The sequence below is a fragment of the Ostrinia nubilalis genome, chromosome 2 (genome assembly GCF_963855985.1).
Source record: "Ostrinia nubilalis chromosome 2, ilOstNubi1.1, whole genome shotgun sequence".
Lineage (NCBI taxonomy): Eukaryota > Metazoa > Arthropoda > Insecta > Lepidoptera > Crambidae > Ostrinia > Ostrinia nubilalis.
The window spans coordinates 9,469,939-9,497,815 of record NC_087089.1 but is presented as its reverse complement, the minus strand read 5'-3'; the positions used below and the strand labels follow the sequence as shown (position 1 = coordinate 9,497,815).

At 35.9% G+C, this 27,877-nt stretch overlaps 1 protein-coding gene across 5 annotated transcripts in view; it reads right to left on the bottom strand.

Annotated features, from left to right (window-relative positions):
• LOC135082522 (zinc finger protein pita-like) overlaps window positions 1-26,931 on the bottom strand; it is a 28,653-nt gene extending 1,722 nt beyond the window's left edge. The window contains exons 1-24 of one of the 5 annotated variants that reach the window (XM_063977326.1): window positions 26,638-26,931; window positions 26,097-26,267; window positions 25,852-25,983; window positions 25,502-25,598; window positions 23,645-23,819; window positions 22,853-22,976; window positions 22,636-22,775; window positions 22,470-22,555; window positions 22,238-22,349; window positions 21,623-21,837; window positions 20,660-20,745; window positions 20,366-20,438; window positions 20,224-20,279; window positions 20,085-20,139; window positions 12,097-12,269; window positions 11,701-11,770; window positions 11,537-11,628; window positions 11,328-11,428; window positions 10,864-11,047; window positions 10,541-10,644; window positions 10,383-10,458; window positions 9,815-9,966; window positions 9,120-9,324; window positions 3,355-3,456 (exon numbers count right to left, since the gene is read on the bottom strand). In XM_063977326.1, coding sequence (XP_063833396.1) covers window positions 3,355-3,456; window positions 9,120-9,324; window positions 9,815-9,966; window positions 10,383-10,458; window positions 10,541-10,644; window positions 10,864-11,047; window positions 11,328-11,428; window positions 11,537-11,628; window positions 11,701-11,770; window positions 12,097-12,269; window positions 20,085-20,139; window positions 20,224-20,279; window positions 20,366-20,438; window positions 20,660-20,745; window positions 21,623-21,837; window positions 22,238-22,349; window positions 22,470-22,555; window positions 22,636-22,775; window positions 22,853-22,976; window positions 23,645-23,819; window positions 25,502-25,598; window positions 25,852-25,983; window positions 26,097-26,267; window positions 26,638-26,790 — 2,934 coding nt within the window. In that variant the 5' untranslated portion in view covers window positions 26,791-26,931. Of the gene's footprint in view, window positions 1-3,354; window positions 3,457-9,119; window positions 9,325-9,814; window positions 9,967-10,382; window positions 10,459-10,540; window positions 10,645-10,863; window positions 11,048-11,327; window positions 11,429-11,536; window positions 11,629-11,700; window positions 11,771-12,096; window positions 12,270-20,084; window positions 20,140-20,223; window positions 20,280-20,365; window positions 20,439-20,659; window positions 20,746-21,622; window positions 21,838-22,237; window positions 22,350-22,469; window positions 22,556-22,635; window positions 22,776-22,852; window positions 22,977-23,102; window positions 23,147-23,644; window positions 23,820-25,501; window positions 25,599-25,851; window positions 25,984-26,096; window positions 26,268-26,637 lie in introns of those variants that run through there. The other 4 variants (XM_063977332.1, XM_063977339.1, XM_063977346.1 and 1 more) reach the window with 4 other exon arrangements.
• Window positions 26,932-27,877: the final 946 nt, after the last annotated feature.

Genomic DNA, 27,877 nt, shown 5'->3' with positions numbered 1-27,877 from the left:
TAGGATTCAAATTTGAAACAACTTTCATCCAAATTCTGCATAAAAATGGCTTTATAGTTTGAGGGATTCAAAAATTGCGTTTCTCGATGATGTCACCAGTCTTTAAAAATACAGGGTGTAGTACATACAACGTGTCCCAAAATTCAAGGATAAGCCGACGCCACAGGACGGACATAGTCATGACTACTTTAGGAAAAATAAGGAAAAAAATCTATCTCAATAATTTTTTTACTTACACAATAAATTATGAAATTCGACGAAAATTGACACCCCTTATGATATTTTACATTACCACGACCACATTTTTTCAAATATTCCTGTTTTTCTGTTTATATCGACAACTTAAGTAGTGCTGCTGTTCACCCCAACTCTTAAAACCCCCAGAATCCTTGCAGTTTTTACACAAAAGTTAATCAAAATATGTTATTTCCTTAAAATTTTCAACGATTTTTACTTTCACTCCACTTTGACTCATTGTTTTGTAAAAAAAAAGTATGAACACTACTGCGGCAAGTTTTTTATAAAGTTGACGCAACTATCCAAGATTCCAAAATGGTATAATACTCTAAGAAACCTAGTCGCAAAAAAGATATGGGTACCATTTTTACAAGCACTTCGCTTGTTAGTTAGTATGGGATAAATCTTGCAACTGAATTTAAAACCAGTTCTCCTTAACCAATTGAGCTAAAATTTGGTATACTTGTGTAAGTACGATGACAATGCAATATTATGGTACCCATAGCTGGGCACCGTTAATCAAATAGTTAACTTCGTTAATCGTTAAACCGTTAATAAAAAAATTAACTTCGTTAAACGTTAAAACGTTACATTTCGCAAGATTTAACGCAAGTTAACGTTAATCGTTAATCCGTTAACACATGATAATAAAACGAAAAAAATAATTGTATGCAAGGTTCAAATAATTTCGAAAGCTTGTATCGCGCATGGAATTTATTCCTCTTTTATGTTTGCTTTCGAAATTATTTGAACCTTGCATAAGTACAATTATTTTTTTCGTTTTAGTAGGTACAACTGCATTTCAGAATAAAAGATTGTTTTTAAAAAAAACCGGCCAAGTGCGTGTCGGACTCACGCACAAAGGGTTCCGTACCATTGATTTAAGAAATTAAAATTATTATTTTTTTAATTTAAGTTTACGAGGTATTAAAAAAAACTACTTACTAGATCTCGTTCAAAACAATTTTCGTTGATAGTTTTTATAGTAATGTACATCATATTTTATGTTTTTTTTTTTTAGATTTTTCATTTTCTTATTTTAGAAGTTAGAGCCCCCCCCCTTTTTTCCACTTTGGAAGCGTCTGTCACGCAAACTATTCGGTTTAGAAAAAAAATATTTTAGAAACCTTGATATCACCACACGTACGTATGTGTTTGATGAAAAAAAATATTTTTAGTTTCAGTTCTAAGTATGGGGAGCCCCCAATATTTATTATTATTTTTTTATTTTTGCATCAAAATCTTAGTGCGGTTCACAGAATACATCTACCTACCAAGTTTCAACAGTATAGCTCTTATAGTTTCGGAAAAAAATGGCTGTGACATACGGACGGACAGACGGACAGACAGACAGACATGACGAATCTATAAGGGTTCCGTTTTATGCCATTTGGCTACGGAACCCTAAAAAGTTTAAAACACTTTTTAGTAGTAGGTAGGTATTTCAATCTCAAGAGCCTTGCTTCAATTACAATACAATTTAGCACCAAAGTGCTCGAAAAGACAAATCCAGCAAACCCAAACTCGATAAGTTTCCACCGTTTCGTTTAGGAATTCCTATGGCCACCTCCTGACTCCATCATCAGACCAGCTCAATGGTACCATAACATTGCATTGTCATCGTACTTACATAAGTATACCCAGCTCAATCGGTTCAGGAAAACTGGTCTTAAATTCAGTTGCAAGAGTTGTCCCACACATACAAACAAGTGTCGTTAGTGATCTGGTTACAAAAACTGTTGTTTTGGGTTTTGAAAGTTCTGGAAGCCCGAACGTACTTGTCAGAACGCGTTTTTCAGCGTGCCTGCTGTATTTTTTTGGAAAATAGTAGGTACTGGATTAACGATTAACGGACTTAGGATAATTTAACGGAAGTTAACGAGTCCGTTAACATTTTTTAAAGTTAACTTAAAAGTTAATCCGTTAATAGAAATGTTAACTTCGTTAATTAACGATTAACGGATTAACGAGTTAATGCCCAGCTATGATGGTACCATTGAGCTGGATGGAGTCTGGAGGTGGCCATAGGAACTCTTAACGAAACGGCGGAATTGCATCTAGTTTGGGTTCGTTGGACTTGTCTTTTAGAGCACTTTAGTGCTAGATGATGTCCAGGGTCCTGATAATGAAGTCAAGAGGTGGCAGAAGCTGGCCATAGGAACTCCTAAACGAAACGTCGGAAGCTTATCGAGTTTGGGTTCGTTGGATTTGTCTTCCCGAGCACTTGGGCCATGAGATTAAGAAACAACTGAAAAGTTTAAAATAAAGTTGTAATAAAAAAAAACTTTTTTAAAAACAAGCTTGACTTCGTTTGAAAATTATAACTGACTTCATCATCAGGACCCTGGACATCATCTAGCACTAAAGTGCTCGAAAAGACAAGTCCAACGAACCCAAACTAGATGCAATTCCGCCGTTTCGTTTAGAAGTTCCTATGGCCACCTCCAGTCTCCATTCAGCTCAATGGTACCATAATATTGCATTTTCATCGTACTTACATAAGTATACCAAATTTCAGCTCAATCGGTTGAGGAGAACTGGTTTTAAATTCAGTTGCAAGATTTAACCCATACTAACTAACAAGCGAAGTGCTTGTAAAAATGGTACGCATATCTTTTTTGCGACTAGGTTTCTTAAAGTATTATACCATTTTGGAATCTTGGATAGTTGCGTCAACTTTATAAAAAACTTGCCGCAGTAGTGTTCATACTTTTTTTTACAAAACGATGAGTCAAAGTGGAGGGAAAGTAAAAATCGTTCAAAATTTTAAGGAAATAACATATTTTGATTAACTTTTGTGTAAAAACTGCAAAGATTCTGGGGGTTTTGAGAGTTGGGGTGGACAACAGCACTACTTAAGTTGCCGATACAAACAAAAAAACAGAAATATTTGAAAAATGGTAGTCGTGGTAATGTAAAATATCATAAGGGGTGTCAATTTTCGAAGAATTTCGTAATTTATTGTCTAACTTAAAAAATAATTGAGATATATTTTTTTCCTTATTTTTCCTAAAGTACTTATGACTATGTCCATCCTGCGGCGCCGGCTTATCCTTGAATTTTGGGACACGTTGTATATGTATTGTTGTTTATCGAGGAATATTGTAAAATTCTTACCTTTTTCAAGGTTTGTCCAGTCGGAGACATCAACGTATTGTTGCTTGGGGGACTTGGCGCGATCTTCTGTTCTTCTGGTGCCTTTTTAATGACTTCTGCAGTCTGTAACATTTAGATAAGTAGGTATACAACGCGAATAAAGATACACGGTTCTGTAGGATGTTCGTTTGAGCCAGCTTATATAGAATCAACATTATTATGTCGAGGAGAGAAAGAAAGAGATGAGTGATTGGAAGAGACGAAATGGTTTCTCAAGGTTTGGGATGTTTAACTGCCTAGTTCGCATCAAAATTTATAACTGTGCATATTTTAAAGACGCTGTAAACCCTTGAAAAAGAGGATGACAATAGTGACCGAGTTTCTTGCGCTGCTTCTTTTCAGCACTTTCCCATTTATTGTCCCGAAGCAGTGGGGTTAATACTGGGACGTGTAAGTGCTTTTTAATCAGATCACAGAAACTAAAGGGAGATGTGACAAGGGGGTGGGGCCAGTGTCGCAGCAATATGCCCAAAAACAGAACACATTGATCGTGACAGCCACAGATATAGATATACATAGATAACGCAAGTAACACGATCTGTATTAAAACCAAGCGTGCCGACTTTTTAATACCTACTGTGACGTCACAGCCAACATTTAGTGACGGGAAATCGTAATCGATTCAAAGATGCCGATGCCGCCGTTGCCCCAACGCACCGCTACGATCACAGAAATCGATTATCTGACAGACGAATGAGATACACAGACGAATGAGATATACAGACGAATGATATTAAACGGAATGTTTAAATAGATAATATTTTCATTGAATTTTAATGGTAATTTAAGGGGGTCCGCCCCAGGTGCCAAGCATCAGGGGGTGACACAAGTCGCGCATACCATTTATATGCCCATGTTAACATGGGCTAGTGTCGGCTCATATACCCATTTACCTAACACCCTGTATATGTATAATATTATATGTATATTATTATATGTATCCTAATCCTAACTATATGTATAATATGTATATAATATATATAATAATATTATAAATGCGAAAGCAACTGTCTGTCGGTTACTCTTTTACGCCAAAACTACTGAACGGATTTGTATGAAATTTGGTATACAGATGGTCTAGACCTTGAGAAAGGACATAGGCTACTTTTTATTGCGAAAATTCCACGCGGACGAAGTCGCGAGTAACAGCTAGTATTTTATACGTTATTAATAAAAATATTGTTACTCATTAAACCTATTCACTAACCACATCATCATTGTCAACCCGTTTTAATATAATGTATGTATAGTGGGGCATGCCGTTTTTTTAACAATCTCTTCTTTTTTGAAGGGTCAATAAAACAGGTAGTTTCAAAATGAATTGAACAAATGGTACTATGTTTGTTTAGTTAGAAACCAGTCTTTCCGTCCCGTAGCCGCGATCCATTTTTCTTTTAATATTGCATCTTGTGGGAAACTAGGAAAAAAAAGACATATAAATACTACAAATACACATTAATTAGAATATTTATTTATATATGAGAGTTATTTTTTAATAATAATTAGTATCATTCGTCTGTCCGATATCGATAATAATCGATTATTGATTAAAGTAGTAGAACGAACAACACTAGTAGCAAAATTTGACAGACGAATGAGAAGTTGCGTGTACAACGAAGTCGAAGCGATGCGCGACAGTGGCGCTTGTCCGTTATACATCGCCTCTTAACACATAACGTCAGATCAAACGCTCAAAACAAACCCGGCAATGTATCGTAAAAATTTTTTTGAATGGTAAGTTATAGGTTTTTAGGTACATTCTTGAAACCAACGCTTGGAATACTTAAAAAAATGTTTTAAAATGAATTAACACTTAATATAATATTAAAATAACTTACCCGTGATAGGAAATATGTCCTTGCCTTTGGGAGCTCGAAGTTTTTGGCTTATTGCAATTTATTATCACACATTGAGGCATTTTTCTAGTTTTCGCGGCCGGTCCGCATGCAACAACAGACGCGCGTGGACTGTAAGCAGCGGCAGCTCCTTCCGATGATTTATCGGGACCGGGACACGCGAAGTAGGTGCATTCGCGTTATCTAGGTATATCTATATCTGTGGTGACAGCAATGATGACAGCAGCGACGTCATAATGTAAACAGTTTACATTGCTTGCGTAGTACCAGGCCTGTTCATCTCCGCGAGTTCACATCGAAAACAAAACACGCACGATAGCCCACCTACAGGAGGCGATTCGACAAGGCGTAACATACGAGATACGAGCGAGCATTGACAAACGCACGCGTACTCTTGTATTATGGAAAAAAATAAAAAAATACTGTGTAAAAAATACTGTGCAGTATTTAACTGCCTAAATAATAATAAAAACACACAATGTACTTTTTTTAAGTTGCCTGAAGACACTGAGAGGTAAATAAGTGGTTATTATTATTCATGATAATTCATGCAAATTCATGTATTTCTTCCGACATTTTCCGCGATTTGGCACTTCACGTCACACATTAGTTTGCCGAAGTTCGCCGAGCCAGCTATTGTCAATTATTATAGGTGTCAAACAGGATAGGGTCTTTGCGCTGGTTTTCGTCCAACTATCGGAGTTGCCAACTTTGTGATCTTAAAATACCCTTACATAAATGTATCATATTATTTTATGTCGTTCGAGTGCTCATAAAGGCAGTCAACTAAAGTCCATACTGCAACGCACACACAATCCGCACCGTAACGTAAACGCCTTGCCTCGCCGATGACAGCGCGCGAAGGGCAATGACAGCTCGCAAAACACTGACGTATATCAATGTCTCATGGACTTGGCGTAACTTTAAAATAAACGTACTCGGTACATTACGCACACACTTACACGCATTATAAATACATACACGATTTAAGAAAACAACATGGCCGCAATATAGGCAATCAGCTGACAGGTATTTGTGTGTGTGTGTGTGTGTGCGTGTAGTTGTCAGCTGATTGCCTATAAATATGTTGTTTTCTTAAATCTTGTATGTAGGTACCTACTCGGCACAAGTCAGGTAGTTAGTGACGTCACATGAAAATGTTGCCAGAATGAGTACTGACCAAACATTATCTATTTCTTTTTTTTATACATCACCAGGGGTAAGTTAGAAAGAGATAAACAGCTGTTTGTCATTGATTTGTCGAATTTTTGTATAGATCTATATTTCCTCTCCACTATTACCTCCATGTCACAAAAGGCGATACGTTGTTGATCCCTTTCCGAGTTGATTTGCCTGCTATATGACCTGAGCTATGCTTTAAAAAAATGACCCTTAGTCATATAAGATTTAATTTTGTATGAAGAAGTTTAATAAACACTTAAAATTGTGTTTATAATGCTATCAATTAGACATACGTGCCAAAAACTTTTCCTGTCAGCACGTTTTTTTTCTAGCGCGATGATTTCTGCAATGTACCGGTGACCGGTGTATGGCCCCGCATTTACGTAATTTTTTGGAACTCACTACTTTTTAAATTACATTTTCATTTTGGTAGAACTGTTGCTTAGGCATTATAGATTGCAACAAAACTAGCGCGGGATGGCTACTGCCTTCTGTGAATACAATATTTTGTATTCAAATTTTACGCATGTGTTTATGGCAGCTCAGTGAAATGGACGAAAACCGAAGTTAGATAGAAAACCAGCACAATGACCCTACTTTCAAAAATTAATATTGCGATTTTATAAATCACTTAAACAACTTTATATTAATTTGCGGTACGAAGTACGCCGGGACAGCTCGTAAAACAAATTCATTATTTACATATTACTAATTTATCAACTTTGTTCATTGTTAGTTCATTAGTTGTTCGTGTTTCGTTTGGGTTAGACCAAGAGCCGAATGCAAAAAATAAATGTTACTTAATTATATTAATCCTACAAAAAACGGACGGACGTGTGCAAGTCTAATAGCCATATACTTGGTTAACTCATTTTAAAAAGTGCACAAAAACGTTCTATGTTTTCATTTCGTATGCGATGCTACTTAGGTATAGTAGATTTTTTAATTTTATGTTTGAAAGCTTTTCAGCGTATTTTTTTTAATAATGAATGTGGAAGGGTTCTCGGTCAATGTACACATTTTTAAATCTGTCGAATGAGCTATGTATTATTTATTATACCTTCCTCTTGAATCACTCTATTTAAAAAAAAAACCGGCCAAGTGCGAGTCGGACTCGCTAGGGTTCCGTACAAGCCAGTTGGTATATAACTTTGATTTTGTTACAGCTTAAAGGTACTATAGACCTGAGTATTTAATATGAATTTCAATTTAATACCTCTACGCGTACATGAGGAAATAAGTAGAAACTTTAAATTTTTTCAAAAATATTTTAAAAAATCTGCTTACAAGATCTCGTTCAAACCAATTTTCGTTGGAAGTTTTCATGATGTACAATGTATGTACATACATATAAAATGATGTTAGAAACCTTAATATCATTTTTAAAGACCTATCCATAGATACCCCACACGTATGGGTTTAATGAAAACCAAAATGTATTGCTTTTTTCTATATTAATTTGTGTGAAAATCTTAATGCTGTTCACAGAATACATCTACATACCAAGTTTCATCAGTATTTTTCTTATAGTTTCGGAAAAAAATGGCTGTTTCATACGGACGGACAGACAGACTATATGACGAATCTATAAGGGTTCCGTTTTTGCCATTTGGCTACGGAACCCTAAATACCGTATCAAAATCTGTTGCATAGTTTTAAAGATCTAAGCATACATAGGGACAGACAGACAGGAAAGCGACTTTTTTTATAATTATTACGTAGTGATGATGGGCATATAGACCAAATAAAGACATTTTGATTTAAGGGGGGGACATCGTAAGAGCCATTCACATTTTTATCAGAAAGTTAATAAATTAATATATTTAGGTTTTTGAAATGTAAAACAGCCAGGAAATCAAAGAGGCAAACATGATACCTTTGTGATTTTATAGGAATTTTATTGTAAAACACGGTCATATTAAACTTTTATAAAAAAATCCAGAGGTTAATGTTTTTTTTCGAGAAAAATTTTTTCTAATCGTGTTTTCGAAAATATCATCCCATCACACATACGTTCTGTAATACATAATATTGAAAACAGTGCGAAATATCGTCAATTGCAGTTTTCACATACTAAGGGCCCATAATGAAATTAGTATAATGTTTGTTTATGTAATAAAATTTGGTTTGAAATACCTACTGAAATGAATTTTTATTTCTTACTAGCTTTTTGGCTTCGCCCATGTGAAATAAATTGTCACAGTTATGTGTGTTATAAAATATTTAGGTGCTAGCTCTTACACTATATAACTGGCGGCCGCATGTAGCTGCGCGTTGCCGCGAAGAGCAGTGAATGCAAGTGTGGTGCGCTAGATGGCGACACAGTAGCTTCTTGTAGCAGTCAGCCCTATGGCATCAAGACAGTACCGATCACTGACGTATGTCAACAAAACGGTGCTCGACTCTTAAGACAAGCTAAATTACACCATATTATTGATGACATTGAGCATACATTTTTTTGAATACCTTCGCGAAGAAAAACTTCTGTACGTAGTACTTATTATTATTCTGTGGTAGTACTAAAGATTATTCGAACGTTGAGTACTGATACCACAGTGGATAATGGGCACATAATATTTTGATTACTTTGTGTGTGAATTTCTAATGCGACATGGAGTTTCGAACTCAGCGCATTAGTTGACATCTCTCTATATCTCTATGGTTTTTTATGACATCCCAAGTACTTACAGGTGTAGTAGAGCCAGGCTCAGCAGTTGCTTCAGAGTTGTCCGCGGTTTCCTTCTCAGCCGGAGGTGTGGCCGGCTTACTGGTTGGTTCTTCAGCCTGTTTACTAGTTTCTTCTTTTATTTTATTAGTTGGTTCTGCTTCGTTCTTTTCTGGTTCTTTATCTTCGTCCTCTGTAGTGTCGTCTTTTCGAACTTTGGCGGCAGGCCTGAAAGTAGGTCAAATGTTTATTATGAGCTCTGAGTTCTTTACAGTCCAGCTACCTAAAAACTTTATGAAAGAGGATAGCATTTTTAATAAACATTCCTTATTCCTTATGCTTTATTGTCATAGGACGTTGACAGGAATAATATTGTAACGAAGTAGTAGACAGCACAAAACAATTTAGCTTGATGAGGAATAGGACGCGAACATACCGTTTATTTTGCATGGCAATGGGGAGCCTGTGTGTTTACTAACTTGCTATTGAATTTCTAAAATTGTACACACCTACTTTATGGAAGCAATTGAGTATTTCCAGTATTGAATTCACTAAAAGAGGCTTATGCCCGTTTTCACCATCAATAATTTTTAAGGGACCACTTTGAAAGTAAAATACCTGTTAAATTTTACCATAGGGGTCACTTTAAAATTAGGGATTGATGGTGAAAACGGGCCTTAGTTAATTATGTGAAATACCTAATTCCATTCAAACTTACATTTCTTTAGGTTGCTCTTTGCGCGGGCGGCCGCGCTTCCTCGGAACGGCGGGCGTGGCGGGCGCCGGCGTCGCGGGCGCAGCTTTGGCGGGCGCGGGCGCAGCCTTGGCAGGCGCCGTCTTCAAACTGCTCCTGCGGGTCTTTAACTTCATCTGCAACGTGTTATTGTAATTTGATTACGCATTAAAAGTGGTTGTGATGATATGATATTGCAACTGTCACTTGTTTTATACTACTCCTATTATATTTTTGTGGTATTCGTTTGTTTTTAGTGAGCGTCTTCTAATAGGACATTTATATGTGAATGTTTTCATTTCACGAAAGTGCTTTTTGAACTAGTCTAGCCTTAACAAGGCTAATTAATTATCATCATCTCAGCCATAGGACGTCTACTGCTGAACATAGGCCTTCCCCAAGCTTTCCATGATGCCCGGTTGGTAGCGGCCTGCGCTAACAAGGCTTAGAAGAAAATATTTAGTTTTCAACTGTATTATTCAATTCTTGTAGGATCTAAATAGATGAAATAACCACTGCATTGTTAAAGGTAAATATGAGTAACTTCACTTACCTCGTATTTATCTTCTTCCTCTGTGTATTCTTCATCATCAGTATCGTCTTCTGAGTCTTTATCGGAATCTTGGGATCTAAATACACAAAAGTAATTATTAGTTTCATGTTGAAATCATTATAATAATGATTTGATTAAATAATGACAAAAGATCCTACTTGTCGCGAATCATCTTGGCGTAGTCCTTTATCTTAGAAGGTCTCGTAGACCGCCGAACGTTTTCTTCGGGTTGGGTCTTTTCAGTCGTACCATTTTTGACACTCTGAAAGCATTAGCGGAAACTTTCGAAGTTGGTACATTACTGCTTTCGAGATTTTACGAAAATCTTATGCTATCACCAAATGCGTATAAACAGCCATTATGTAGTCTTTAAAAAAAGAGGAGCGTTGTGAAGAAAGAAAAAAATGAAGGATGACTATTGTTTAAATTGTAATTACGTTTGACAATAAATAAACAAGGTAATTATGAAATATATTGTTACCTTAGGTGTTTCTTTTTCTTTGACCTCTTCTTTCTTATCTTCCTTGGCAGCAGCTGCCGTTTTAGTTTCCTTAGCCTCCTTGGGTTCCTTATTCTCTTTAGTGACAGCTTTCTTTTCGGCCTGCTTCTTCTCAACGACCGAGGTCTTGATAACCGTTGTCTCCTTCTTGAGTTCAGCAGCTTTGCTGTAAAATGATAATAAATAAAGTAGTAATAAATAGTTTAATGTCATTACATTTTGTTAAAGAAGAACAATGTGTGTCAGTTAAAATAGCTGAACTAGAAAAGAAGCCTGGATTCGAAGTTCCAAGCTTGAATCTTCAACCTGGTCAAGTTAACTGCGCACTTGGCTGTCGTGACGTCACATCGACGCTATGGTATGGACGGGGCAAACGAGGGGAGGTGTGCGAGTGAGTGCGAGGACGAGACGCATTGCAGTCAAGTGCGCAGTTAGCTAGCATTTACCTGGTGACTTTTGGAGTGGAAGTATGAAGTTGTGGTCTTCTATTTCTTAGACCTTCCATTGGTTTTGCCGGAGTTTTGGCAGCATCATTTCGAGTATTTGTCTGTGTAAAAGGAAGTATATTTTAATACAAAATAATTACTAACAAAATGAAGTCAGTTCCTTTAAAAGACAGGTCACATAGGACAGGTGTCATATTTAAAACTCTTACCCTTTTCAGTTCCTGTAGTTCTTTCTCAAGCAAACGCAAGGATTTTTCGCTTGCTCCAGCGCTAGTACTCTCTGCTTTTGCAATTTTCTTCTCTGTATATGAAAAAAAAAATGTAGTAAAAAACTTTTATTGCAAAGACATTTTTTTTTAAATTAAATACTAACCAGGTAGCGGACTCGCGCTTTGTAGAACTTTGCGTTTCACTTCTTCAGCTTTTCTTAATATGCGGGCAGTCTAAAATAAAAATAAAACATTTGGTAATCATGCTAAAATCCCAACTAATATTATAAATGCGAAAGTAACTCTGTCTGTCTGTCTGTCTGTCTGTCTGTTACGCTTTCCCGCTTAAACCTCGCAACCGATTTTGATGAAATTTAGCATAGAGATAGTTTGAGTCCCGGGAAAGAACATAGGATAGTTTTTATCCCGGTTTTTGAAACAGGGACGCGCGCGATAAAGTTTTTCTGTGACAGACAAAATTCCACGCGGGCGAAGCCGCGGGCGGAAAGCTAGTAATCTATACCTACGTGATTTAAATAAAAACAAATTCTGATTCTTACCTGACTGTCAGCAACTTCAACAGGTTTCGGAATTAGTTTAGTGTTTTGATTGGGGTCTATATCCATAGCTATGGAAACCTCGGGGTCCACCTTAACAGGTTCTAGTGTCTCTTCTTTCACAGGCAATGGTTCAACGTTCGCCAACTCCGTGTATGTGGTCTCAACTTCGTTTTCTGCAAGGAACATCATAGTTTTATTAAGTTAATTAAGCATAATATGTACAGCATGTAAAAATGCGGATCCGAAATTAAATGGGGCAGTTTTGATGCTCAAATACAAGAACTTTTTGTATGAAAACCTAAAAATACACCCCTTCGTTTGGGTGGCGGTTAACAGAGACAAGCGACCGAAACGGGAGACCTCGACCATTACTTGACCTCGGTCTCTGTCTGCTATCTCTGTCTCGCTCGCAAACTGAGGCTTATACATTGCCTAAAGCAGTGGTTCTTAAGAGCGTTTACGTCTAGCGTGGCATGTCAAGTTTAGGTAATTTCGATGCTTGTTTTATTCACACTAAAATAATTATGACTGTGTGCGTGTTCTCACGCTCTATAGTCAAACCAAAATACTTTGATCCACCATCGTAAAAGTGTGCCAGGCTGTCAAGTGACAGCTCAAGGAAACTATAAAATCTTCAAATCTTCCAACACCGACTCCATAATTATAAATAATGGTATACATTAGTCCTAATCAATAATAAATACGTAAATTCTTTATCAAATAGTAAATTATCAAAGGTTTTTTACTATTTTGAGAATATTTTATACAGCCTATGTTCAGCAGAAAAAAAATTGATTTTTAATGGTGAGAGATTTTTTCAAATCGGTTCTATTCAAAACAAACTTTTCCTGTTTACTATTCTTTTTTTATCCGGAAAATGCATAACATTTCATACCCACCAGCTGCGGGGGCAGCACTCTAGGGCCCAGATCCTCAAGCCTCTACCTTTTGGTTTCCACCTCTCGTGGTGCACGTACACGTACATTTCCCCTTGGGACCTATGGTCACCTTGCAACTGGCGTCTATTCTCGGTTGTCGACACTAGCTTTGTCGCCACTGAGGATAAATGGCATAAATAATATCGATTGTCACCAGTGGTGACACATACTTTCCCAGTTGTAGCTACAGGCTTTCTCACAACTTATGACAAATTAGAAAAATACATCCCAATTATGCCTAGTGGGGACGTACACAAATATTGACGCAAATGTCATCGTGCATGACATACGTAAAGTAAAAGTCAAGTAAGACCAGATGAATACAAATATTATTAATTTTATTAATAATTTGTACGCGTGGACCTCGTTTTACTCCTTAGTTCGTAAAATCTGTTGTTTGATATCATGTTGATAGATGGCGTTTCACGGCTTCCCCGCATGAATATTTACGAACGAACGTCAAAAACAGTAGTTTGTCCAGCGCTGTAGATTTTAACCAATGACGATAGATTGCGCTTTTTAGACACGTCTTATTTATTTATTGAAATTTATTTGTCACATATCGTCATCAATTATAGCCTATAATTATGTTAATCTGGTTTATAAACAATAATACTGTAAAGTTTCAACAAACTCCGTTCAGTAGTTTTTGAGTGAAAGAGTAACAAACATCCAGACATCCAAACTTTCGCATTTATAACAAAAAAAAAAAAAAAAAAAAAAAAAAAAAAAAAAAAAAAAAAATTAATTAAATTTCAACGTAGTATACCTAAACAGTTAATTCTAATGAAAGAGAAAAATGTTTTAAAAGAAAAGCTTAAATCATACAACTTAATAATAGAACAAAACAAAAAGTTGTATGATGACAATACTTTAATCTTACATGAGAAAATCGATGACTTGGAAGTTTATCTTAAACAGATCCAATCTCGGTATGAAATGGCACAGAAACAAATCAATGAACATGTACTGGCCACTTCCGAACTTGTTGACCTATGTAATTATAAAACTGAGCGTTTTGAGTCCTTATCAAATAAACATTCTTGTAACTGTATTAATGGCCTTCAGCCCACTATAATACCAAAGTCTACTCAATCTGAGTCGGGGCAGGACACATTCACTAAATCCCAAACTAATGTAACTGATTTGCCTAAAAAAATTAGTGCTACCTGTAATGAAAGGAAAACTTTTATTTATTCTGATCAACTTGGTCAAGGGTTAGGTTCTATGCTCAGGGAGCACTTGAATACACAAGTATTGAACTATTGCTATCCAGGTAGGTTTCTTACAGAGATAATTTACGAAATTAGTAAAAACCAAAAATTAGATGAGAACTCCAATGTTATCATAATGTATGGTAATAGTTACTTAGTAGATAAAAAGAGTATAATTCAGAATATTGACCAACTCTTGGATTTGCAAAATAGATTAAAATTTAAGATAATTTTGTGTGCTTTACCCTATGTAAATTCAGGGTATAATTTCAATAAGATCAACAAGAAAATATTTGATTTAAATATACTAATGTATAACCTGACTTATCGTCATAGCGACGCACTTTTACTCTTTGACATAAATAAATTTATTTCTAGCTTTAAGTTGACTGTAGATACAATGTATCTCTCTAAAAAATTAAAGAATAAATTAGCCTCTTTGATTGCATTCAATATTAAATGTAATCATATTCATAAAAATAATCATAATCAGGGTACTAATAATTTGATTTCTCACTATGTAAATAGTAATAATATTAAGACTGTACCTACTACTAGTTGTTTAAACTGAGGCACTCGACAAAGGCCAAGTCTGGAACATTCAAGATTGTTCATCAAAATATTCAAGGCTTGACCAGCAAAGTTTTAGAAATAGAGCTTTTCTTAAAAAGTTTTGACATTAATGTAATGTGTATTACTGAACACTGGCTTAAGAAATATGAAAGCTCTCTTTACATAGATAATTATCAGTTATGTAGCGCGTTTTACAGGAAGTCTGCCATTCACGGAGGCTCCTTAATATTTGTCAATAATAATATTAAATGTAAAGAACGCAAAGATGTAGTAGGGCTATCAGTTGAGCGTGTTATCGAAATTTCCTGTGTCGAGCTTGAGAGTTACATAATTGTATGTGTGTATAGACCCCCTTCTGGGGACTTTGGTATTTTTGAAGCGGCTATTGAGGATGCTCTTAATAAAACTTGTAACAGCAACAAAAAGGTCTTAGTTTGTGGAGATTTTAACGTCAATTTACTAGATAGCTCATCATCATATTCTGTAAGACTACTTTCCCTTTTTAAGTCATTTAATTTGTTTAGTCAATTTAAGGAGCCAACTAGAATTACGGAAACCACAGCTACTTGTCTAGATAATATTTTCTCTAGCTGTGTCCCTGACAAAAAAGCTGTCATACACAATCTTACGTCAGATCACTGTGGTATTAAAGTAGAATTTATTTTTAATAATTCTAATAATACAAGTAACAAAAATGCCGTATGTAGACCTGTAACCATTAGTCGTCTAGAACGTTTTAAGAATAATCTTGGAAATAAATTGCATTTAGTGCCGTACGTGCAGGGAGACCCAGATGCTCTTTACAATAACCTTTTCGAATGTATTAAAACCGAACATGACAAAGTTTTTACTGTAAAGCCAATAAAACCAAATACCAAATCTAAGTTTAGTGACTGGGCTACTAAGGGAATATACAAAAGTCGAAATACGTTATATGAGCTTTATGGCATGAAAAAGTATAATAATAGTATATCTTTTCTTGAGCATGTGAAAAAGTATTCAAAAATTTTTAAGAAAGTTTGCTTCATGGCTAAGTCTTTTTATATTCGGGACAAGATAGGAAACGCCAGTAATAAAATAAAAGAAACTTGGAATGTTATCAACCGAGAGACTGGTAAACTAAAACCAAGAGATAATGACTTTTCTCTCAAAGTTCACGACAATTTGATATCTGCAGATAAAGATGTAGCAGAAGTTTTTAACAAATTTTTTGTTAATATAGCTTCAGCAACAACTGCCAACTTAAAGTCATCTCCCTCCGAGGCTGAAGAAATATTGAAAACCAACGTGACACCCTGTGACTCGCACTTCTCTTTTAAACATATTACTCCATTAGATATCACTAAAACTTTTAATCTTTTAAATGTAAAGAGTACAACTGATATCTGGGGCATCTCTGTCAAGATAGTCAAACACATTATTGATATAATTTCCCCACAGTTAGCGATAATATTCAATAATTGCATAGAGAAGGGAATCTTCCCCGACCTCATGAAACACAGTAGACTAATGCCATTATTTAAGTCTGGTAGCAAAACCGACCCTGGCAATTATAGACCCATTTCTATCTTGCCAGCTTTAAGCAAGATTTTTGAAAAAATCATACAGGAGCAACTTATGATTCACTTTGGCTCTAATAAACTATTTCATAGTGAACAATATGGTTTTACCAAGGGTCGTTCCACCACCGATGCCGGGGTTGCACTACTTAAACATATCTTCGAGGCTTGGGAAAATTCTCAAAATGCACTAGGGGTCTTCTGTGATCTCTCAAAAGCTTTTGACTGCGTAGAACATCAAACGCTAATTCGCAAACTGCACTATTATGGGGTAAAGGACTCGGCTTTGGATTTAATACAATCCTATTTAAACTTTAGAGTTCAAAAAGTCGACATAAATGGTGTTTTGTCTTCTGGGTCACCTGTGAAAATGGGAGTTCCGCAGGGGTCCATTCTGGGTCCATTCTTGTTTCTTATATACATTAATGATCTACCATATTTTGTTAAAGACTCTTGCGAAATCGTGTTATTTGCTGATGACACATCTTTGATTTTTAATATTGATAGAAGTAAAAATAACTTTGACGATGTAAATAATGCACTAACAAGAGTTTTAAGTTGGTTCACTACAAATAATCTACAACTGAATGCAAAGAAAACAAAATGTATAAAATTCTCTTTGCCTAACGTAAAAACAGTTAGTACCCAAATAGAACTTAATAATAATGCAATCGATCTGGTAGAATCTACTGTATTTCTGGGAGATACCCTCCAGTGGGGCTCCCATATAGAAACTCTGGCGGGAAAGCTCAGCTCAGCGGCTTTTGCAATAAAAAGGATACGGTCATTAACCGATGTTTCAACAGCTCGCTTAGTCTACTTTAGCTACTTTCATAGCCTAATGTCATATGGAATCATGCTATGGGGCAAAGCTGCAGATTTTGAAACAATATTTATTCTGCAAAAACGTGCCATAAGTTACTTGTATAAAATGAAAGCAAGAGCGTCCCTTAGAGAATTGTTTAAAGAAATTGGCATTCTCACGGCCGCTTCACAATACATCTTAAACTGTATTCTATTTATTCAACAAAATATTAATGAATTCAAAAAGAAAAGTGATATTCACCAAATCAATACTAGAAATAAAAATAAATTGGCTATACCCGCTTTTAGACTTAATAAAGTGTTTGCCACCTTTATGGGACAAGGTATCCATTTTTATAACAAAGTCCCTGATAAATATAAAGAGCTACCGTACAATAAATTTAAAGGTATAGTTAAAGATCACATGCTTAAAAAAGCCTATTATACAACTCGAGATTTTCTTAATGATAAGTCATCCTGGGAGTAGGATTATGGTCCTCTCATGCTCGCACTAAAAAGAATTAAAATCGTGCTATGAAAAGTAATGTATAAACTAATCTAATTTTCTAAAATGTTATAGTGTCATGCTTCTCAATCTGGACTGTTACTTAGCTTTATTATTGGTTTTTTTTTTCTCTAAGAGATAACTTGGTATTGTCATTCTCACTAAAATGTCTCTGGGGTGGTGGCGTAGTGAGGCGGGTCGTTACATTCCCTCTAATATGGTCGAGTGAAGCGATGGCTGGTTCACTCGTCATGTCTGTGAACAGGCGCTGCTTTCGGGGACTGGTCAATCCAAGTTATTCCAACTTATGTATGCGAGTCATTTCTACAAGTATTTAAGTATGTAATCTGTAAGTCTAGATATTAGCACGTCACTACCTTGTTTAATATACCACGCAAATTTGTATACCCATTCTTATAAGATACACTATACAAGAATGCATGGTAAATTCAGTGAACTGCTCCTGAATCGAATGTACCTACTACTGCTATTTCTATTTATTTATATTAACCGGCAGACAGTGGTGACTGAGTTTGTTGCGGCGCTTCTTCTCAGCACTTGCCAAATGTTGGTCTCGAAGCGCTGGTAGGGTAAAAAGATTATGAGACATGTAGAGGCTCCTTAAGAGCAAAATGACGATTTGTAAGAACTATTTATTAGTCTAAACAAATAAAGAAATTTTGACTTTGACTTTGACTTTAATATTAGTAGGATTGTTATACGTCGCCACTAATGACAATAATTTTTTTCCCATTTATCCTCAGTAGGGACATAGTCAGTGTCCACAACCGGGAATAGACGGACTGCGGATACTATGCGGTATCCACGAATTACCTCAGCCTGTGCCTCAGTGATATCATGCGTTGAGCTTTTTTGAACAGTAGGATGCTCCACGACTACACAGCACTGTGCCATACTCGAGCCCCATGACCATATAACGCGCGACGCAAAAGTATAGTCAGCGACTCAGTGCAGCCGGGCCTCCGAGATTAGGCATCAACCGGCTTAGTGCGCCGGCGGTAGCCAAAAGCTTAGGGGTGAGACGATTCAAGTGGCCGTCAAATGACCACTGTCCAACTAACTACAATCCGAGGTACCTACCGCAAAGATTTTCCGACTGTAATATGTTGTGTATGTTCCCCCTACAACTAGGTGGGACCCTGCTGGCAGAGCATTTCTATTAACTATTCTGTAACCACCTATTTATGGCAAATAAATTATTAGTATTATTCCTCTTTATAATATTAGTAGGTATACATACATAACTTGCTGTTCCAAATTTTCGTCATTCGTTTTCGTTTCATCGCTAAAAATAACTTAATTTTATTTTTCATTACGTCTGAAATAGAATTTGTAGTAATTTTAATTACCACGTGATCGCAAAATCTACCACCAAGATTTTGCGGATACACTATAAAAGTCCAGCTACCTGTCAAAGATCAACGTACGCGTGACACATGTCAGCAGAGCACCGAGCGACGTGACCTCACTCTGGAACGCCTCGAGGCGGACTGAATTTGAACGATTCGTGCGCGGCGTTTTATAGTACTTTTCAAATACTTATAGAAAAAAAATTACAATGAATTATTTTAAATTTCAAAGTAAATATTTTAGATAAGATATTCTTCTATTATATTAAGCTATTTTTGTGTTGAATAAAGGAAGAATATTGGTGAAAAAATCACTTTGATTTTTGGGTATTTCACGTTCTTTTAATTTGTGATTTCTTATTGTAAAATGCTTAAATCTAAAAATTTTCTCAGATAACTATTTGCCCAAGGATCTATGCTATAGGATATAAATGTTTGTCAAATCGTTTTCACAGTATTTTTATAAAAATTTCAGCTTGTAAACTGACGCTAAAGTGGAAATTTACAAAACCTGTGTGGACTTATCTTGATAGAATTCTTAAATGCTAAACTAATCGCAATATTTTCTCAATTAACTATTTAGACGACGAAATAGCCTAACTATTTATGCCTATAACATATTTGTAGTATTACTGGTTAATGATTGTAACGAGTTGAAAAAGTACTGTTTTTGCGCCAAACGGCGTAAACGCTCTTAACCTTTAAGTCACGAGGGACCATTTTACCAAATTTCTGTCTTGTCAGGGACCACTTTTTTTTCAACATCCTATGAAAGGGGAGGTCGATTTCTCGCCCACTGTGCGCCGTTTGCGTTGTGTTGACTCGACTCATCACGTCACGTCACTTGTTTATTACGATGTGTTCGCGGACCACTTGGAATGCCTCCAGGGACCACCGGTTAAGAACCACTGGCTTAAAGTTTAAAGGAGCGGTCGCGGTCTTTCTTCTCGGTCGCTTGTCTCTGTCGCAGCGCGAACAGCCGCCTTTATGGGAATCGATGCAAAGTGATTAAATTCATCACTAACCTTCATACACCGTGTCCTCTTTAATCCCGTCTGGGTTGGTTTGTGTGTCCGGAAGCTATAAAATAAATAGTCGGTGATGAAATAAATTTTGAGCTGCTCTAAAAATAATTTATTCTAGCAAAATAAGTAAAATACATACCATAAAGTTACCCGTTTTCTTTATTTCCACTACCATTTCGCCATCCTCTTCCGTTACTGTCAAAATAGAATACAATCATGAAATGCCAACTTACATATTTTTCAAATAATTTCAGGTAAAAATAAAGTTGAAAATGTCATACCATTGATTCCGGTGTCATCTTCATCATCATCCTCAGCCTCTGCCTCCATTGATTCATCATCGTGGTCTAATTCCTGTTGATGGATACAATAATACATAATGTTAACTGGGTCAAAGTTATCGCGTTGGTCACGGTAAGTAAGGCTTCATCATATAAAAATATTTCATTTTTACCAATCGGCTGGGATACGCGCCGTGATAAAATCTTATCGATGATTTATGACGACGACAAATGTATGGGCTTATCGCGTAAAATCAATTAATTAATTCATCAATTATTTTAACATTCACTTACTTCAACATGTGCAGTAGTCATATGCTTGTCGAGTTTTTCCTTTGAGGTGAATATGAGCTCGCATAACTCGCACATGAATTCTACACCTGTAAAGATATTATGTCCTTATTTATTTCCATTTACACCAAAATAAAATATCACACCTATTGGTTGTCTATACTGCGTTCAGTTCACGTTATTACAACGGCGTGTCACTATATCGAATCTCTATTGATCACCAATTATTATAATGCTCGCCTCTGCCAACGCGAGTGAGCACTTTTATTTGGTCGTAGCTTTACAACTTGCAAACGACTATAGCTTGACCTTCATTGGTTGAGTGTGGCGGTTAAGCTGTAGATCCTGGTTAAACAAGAGTTACAGCGATGGGAACAAGAGGTGGGAATAAAACCGGACTATTTCTGCCTCTCGTTCCCACCGCTGCAACTCCTGTGTAGCCAGGATATACAGCTTGACCGCCAATAAAAACTCAACCAGTGAAGGCCGTTTTTCCCAGAGGGAAAGTAAAACTGTCATTGGACCAGCAACGAAGTTAATCAGAAGAACATGGGAGTTCGAAGTTAAGGTTCGACTTCACTGGGACTGGGGACGACTTTCTGGGAATAGTCGCGTATGGCTGTAGCTTTCTAAGGGTCTCCAAGCTATAGTTTGGTATCCTTTGATCACCCATGGATAAGATGACCTGGGTGATCAAAGTGAACTCCAGTTAAATTATTGTTTCCTTTGATCACCTTTGATAAATAAATCACACCTCCTCTGAATAGTACTTATTTGGTTTTGTAAATTTTATATTTTCTAAAAACCGCAACAAACAAATTGGACATGTTACTATTCAAAGGTGTGATTTATTTATAGGTGATCAAATGAAACTAAAATAACATTAAACTGGAGTCCACTTTGAGTGATCAAAGCGAGGTGTTCAAAGTGGAATAGACCCTTTTCAAAATAGTATGAGTTACTGACCGGTGACGTGCGACTTGATATGCGTGGTGACGGAATCGACGTCCTGGAATTTCTCCTGGCACAGCGGGCAAGTTAAGTCCTGCGTGGCGTGAATGGCCGAGTGGTAGATGAGCTCGTCCTGCGTCACGAATGGCTCGTTGCACTGGTCGCAGCGCAGCATCAAGTCTGACAAGGCGTCCGTTCCCATAGTGGTGCTGTGCTTCAAGCGGAGATGTCTGGGGTATACAAATAATATTGAATTAATAGGATCCACAATATTAATGCTGAATTTTAACTTGAGAAATAAACTATCGATAGCGTACGACTATCGCGCCTCAATTCTATCGATACTGTGCAAGTTATCAATACTTATTAAGTAGGCTTTTGCCTAATATCGATAGAGTCGAATACTGGTTTGAATTTAACTATAATAGATAGTTCGGCATCTCTGGATTGTCAATGCTCACGCCATCGCGAACGCGTCTTTACGCATCTGGTGTATGGACCACTACTTTATGTACTGATAAAACGCGATTCACTGATTGGATTTGCATAATAATACTTATGATGTTATTGACTACAAAACATTACAACTGATAACTAATTGAAAAGTAAAAATATTGTAATATTACAAACCTAGTGTAATGGTGAGACTTTATAAAAGTCTTGTCACAGTATTTGCAAGGGTAAGAGCGGTCTCCAGCGTGCGTTCGCACGTGTCTCGTCAACTTAGTGATTGCATTAAATTCTGAAACCAAACACGCGAGTTGTCTACACGAAACCAATAGTAAATATTTGACTAGTTGCGTATGTTCATAGCTCGGAAGGGAGGGAGAGAGTATAGGACAGTATTTTCCAGTAGACTCACGCGCTGGACAATATTCGCAACTAAATTGCGGATCTTTCGCGTGAACTGTATCCTTGTGTTTCTGAAGTCTCGTCTTGTCGGAGTATCTGAAAGACAAAAAGGAATCAGTCAATAAAGATGTTTTTACTATTCACTTTCCGCAACTGCATGGCTTAAGTTTCCTCACCTTTTGCCGCACACTTTACAAGGAAAATTAAGCTCAATATGACGAGAATGTTTTATCAGGTGTGCTTCCAATTCTTCCACAGATAAAAATGTCGAAGAACATTTGGAGCATGGAAGCTGTGGTATGTCGGAATGCATAACCTATGAATGACAGAAATAATATTAACCGACTGATTGATAATATGAATAAATAGGTTTTTATCATAAATATGATATACCTTTTCATGTCTTTTTAGAAGAATTTGCCGTTTAAACTTCCTGTCGCAAGCAACACATTGGAATGGCATTTCATCTGTGTGTCGTACCTGATGGTTCACAAGATCGTTTTTGGAGAAGAATTTTCTGGAAGGCGGAATGACGTTTTAAATCACAGCTAACGATATGCACTAACTTAATACAAATACGGGAATCTACAGAAACGACAACGCGGCAAAATAAAGTTACTCGGCAGAATAAATAGGATATTACGGAAAAAATCTTAAATTATTATCATTCATAGGCTACTTCTCATTCCATGACCACACACTTTCCAAATAATGTATAAAAACATTCCAAGGACACAAAACACATTCACCAGATGTCACTTTAGGGTTTGTATTGATGTGTGACGTCAATATTGCTAATATTAGCAAGAGAAAATGGAACATCAATGTGGGACTTCTTGGCGGGAAACTGAAGCGTCATAATGTTTCGCAGGTTGTTTTTTAAATTTACGGAATATTCATGTGAAATTAAGTATTTTTCTGTGCAAAATCACTTCATTCTCTCAAGGAGTCCGCGTGTAGTCTCAATAATAATGCCACACGCAACGCAAGTAGGGGAATATCATCTAGTACATTCATTGTGTGTGTAGGCATTCGATTTTTTTAGTTGAATTGTCATTATTCACATAATTACACTGGCTGTTTATGCAAATCACACAAAGCCATAATGCGAAAAAGAAAAAAAAATCTTTAAAAAAAGAACTTAATGCACGAATGTGTGGACAAAAAGCCAGTCAAACGACTCACTGATTGCACTCGTCGCAATGCACAGTCCTGGCGCGGTGCTTCATCTTCTTGTGCAGGTTGAGCAGTTGTTCCAGAGGGTAGGTGCAGTGGCACTCGTCGCAAGGCCAGCATCCTTCATCCACCTCCTTCACTGGGACCGGCTCTTCGTCCGTATCTGCCTCATAACTCAGATCTTCTAAAAATATTAGGCAATGGATAACGTTTGTGCAATGATTTAAGAGAGGGGAGGATTTTTTAAATAGTTTTTTACGTTATCGATTGTTACAAAACAATAACGCTATCTAGTTTAAAACTAAACAAAGCTCGTACTACATCAGATGACATTAACATAATAAATACTTTTTTTGCACATAATGTTTAAGGAAAAGACCCACACCAATAAAACAGATATTCAGGTATATTAATGTTGGTACTATGCGGGAATCAAACCCGCGACACTTGGCGTAGATCAGTCTTTCCCAAAGTGGGCGATAACGCCCCCTTGTGGGCGCTGCAGGCCTAAAGGGGTAAGAGACTCCGGAAAAAAATCGGAGCATTGTGTCGAGGCTTGGTAGGCCATTTGTAATTTCATCTACTTAGGAGGTCTCTCAGACACCGACTGAGCATTTGACTCTTGAAAATTTAATAGGGGCGCTCAAAATAATTTATTCTCAAAGTGGGCAGTAGACAAAATAAGTTTGGGAACCGCTGGCGTAGATGGTCGTCAAGAAAGGATATGAGAGAAAATCATCCTTGCTTGAACCGACAACCGATGTATTCTAGAAATTAATACATACTTTCAAATAAATACGTCGATGTTTTTAATAATATGTACTATATCAAGAAAAACCAAGTAAAATACATGCTAGTACCTAGCTACATATTAATAAACATGTATTAGTAAATCTAATTGTACAAATACGACATACGCATACGATCATTCAATTTACTTACTACAAGGACAAGGATGCTCATAAAAATCAAAAGTTTTAGAATCAAATTGTTAATCAATGCACAACGTTACATTGTTAACCCATCATAGTATTAAAATACAAATAATGACTCATTATTATTAATGAGATGAAAAGTTATTTAAATGTTATTAAAAGGGGAGGATAGAATAATAATAATATTAGTGATGCCCGATTTATGATTGAATTTTTGAAGCAAATAGGTATGTATACAATTTGCAGCAAATTTTGACACTATTATTCAATCTAAAATTGTCTATTTATTGATATTCAAATAACTTGATTTCCCTAATGTCAGAATCTAAATGGTCACAAACAAAATATTTACTCACATTTCTTCTCTTCATTTCACCCACTAAATAAAAATAAATTGAGAAACATATTCCTATAAAATATAAATCAATTTTTAAAAATTCACTTTCCATTTAATTTATTTCTTAAGTAACGCACATAAGCCTTGTGCCTGACAATGGCTAGTTTTACTAAATATGGCCAAATACCAACTAATTAAATGGAAAGCAAATTAATAATGTGACTTTTTAAGTCATGCTGCAAATGAAAACAAGGAAAATCATAAAAAGCTATGAACACACGCATATTGAAGAGCAATAAAAATATTTTAGGTATAAATAAATACTGAAATTATAATCCAAGCCCTAAACCAGTTAATTATAGGTAAAATACTTTGCCATTGCCATTGAAAGATTCAAGGAATAATATAAATTTACCGGTTTTGAGCTATCTGGCATATCTTCAATATTTAAAGAACTCACAAGCGTGCGCAATTTCGTTGCTTTTAGCTGATTACAATATGACAGATAATGTAATAGGTGAATGTTGTTATTTTCTAAACAATCATGGCCGAAAGTAACGCGCGCCTCTGAGTCCAAATTATTAGCAAAATTACCTTGTCTACTTTTAATTGGTTTGGACCTTTCCTTGTCTGGATTTCTACTGGTGACCACTCTTATGCGCTTTGAGCCTTTTCCAGATTCATCACCAATCTGTTGAATTAAATAGTCTAGTTATAGGTTATTTAAGGGGAGCAAAGTTAACAGTACTAAGTAAGTTGGTAATTAGTGACCAGAGAAAAATAAATATTTTTTTATGAGGTTGCTACTTTAGTAACATCAAAATTTCTTTGAGAATATGTCCTAATGCATTGAAATATTTTCTGTACGTCTACTCTTGATAAACAGTAAGCTTTTGGATGACACAAAGCATAACTAATTTATTGTTAATGGTGATTTTAATTACCTTAACATTATAAACATTTCCTTCATCTTCGTCTTCACTATCACTACCATCTTGGGAAGTCACATGTACTGTGGTCCCGTCTCCGACAACAGTTTTTACTACAGGTTCCGATTTTGTAGAATTCCGGTATACCTAAAATATGTTAAAATTTATAATATATGATCAATAAAATACTATTGTTACAAATGATTGGTAGAATATAATTGGCCGTGATAGGTAAACAAATATTATAGAAATGTACTTACTTTTGTCAGTAGACTAGGCCAGGTCATTTGTTCCAAAGGTGTCCCATTTTGAATGTGCATCATTAAACTCTCATCCGCACTGCGGCATATTTCTTTAAATTTGTAAAATAATTCAAGGAAAAAATGACATGGTTTACATAAGTACGCTGGCATTCGATCTGAGGGGAACACCTGTAAATAAATAAAGTATGTTTTATAGATTACACAGTAATTACTGATGGTTTGTAATGATCAAAAATCTATTTTAGAAATAAACTATTGAAATTACCAAACCTCCAACTAGGGGGCGCTTGGTATGGAATAATGTACCAGATCAATCAAATTGTTTACGCCTTGTAGTATACCGTATTACATAATAAAATATGTATTTGTTTGATCAATTTACAAATGAATATAAAAAGAGACACGAATGTTTGTATTGTGTAGTTTCGAAATACAATAGTGCAGGCATAGAATGAACGGTATAGGTGGCGTTCAACAATATTTTGATGAAGATTGCAAGTAGCTGAAAAGCATTAACAGAAATAAATTAAATCATTACCTCCATACTCAAACAGGATAGAATTTTTAGAGACAGAGAAATGCCATTTTTTGGCTTTTTATTTCTATCGTAAATATATGATAAGGTATCATCCTGAGACAAACAAAATCTGCATATTTTCATAACACTCAAAGAATCCTTTCGTTTCTCCATTTTTACTGATAAATTTTCACTTTACACTGCACTTCAAATATATTTTACTCCATAACCTAAATCCTAAATTCACAATGAAAAATGAAACGAAATAATTTGAGTTTCCACGTTCACTAGCGCCATTAACTGAAACTCCGAGAGGGGACGCTAAATAGACGCTACGCTATGACAGACAGCGCTCCAGTGGAGAGTAGCGGGACTACATAACTATTGCAGCGCCATCTTTACTCAGTGCTAGTTGCTACTATGGCGCTACCGTCGTTCGTATACCGACCGTATCTTCGCGATCAAATAGAGTTTTACTTTTACTTAATAGATGGCAGGATCAACTTCAATAACTTTTTCATGGAGATTATAAAGCTTTTGTTTAGAAAGTTAGGGATAATTAAAACTCCCGCGAAGGCTACCTACTTACTTATTCTGTGTATGTAGGACGTAGGTTAATTTTATTAATTAATTAATATATTCTATGTGTGTGTTTGTGCCTGAAATATGTTTAAAACCTACCTAACCTATGCAAATAAATGAATAATAAATAAAGAAATATAAGACAGAAAGTTGTTTAATAAAATAAACCTACAAGTGTAGACATAGCATAAGTGAGAACTCGTGAAATTTGGCTTGTGAAGAATAGGATGGATTGTTTGTTACTCTTTCATGCAAAAACTGCTGAACGGATTTTGAAGAAACTACAGTATTGTTCTTTTGTTTCGTTGTATAAGTTGGTAAACACTTAAGTCAGAATTATATATTAATTCTAGTATGTGAAATTAAATTTTAGGGTTAAATTAGATTAATTTTGCAGATTGTGTGAATTTTAATGTCTAACTAAGTAATTCTGTACCCCCAGTGAAAAGGGATCTAAGTCGAAAATGGTGATTTTTGGGAAATCGCATTTGAAGTTAAAAAAAATCCTGCTTCATCGCTATTAGAGATAACTGGGTGAAATATTTTTTAGGTGAAAGGTAATGTTAGATAGGTATAATTAGGCAGTGTGTCAGTTTGGGAAATATAGCATGTGGTTTTTTCGTAATTAAATAAAAACCAAGTTATATCACCATGCACGACAACTTTACATTCGTGTAAA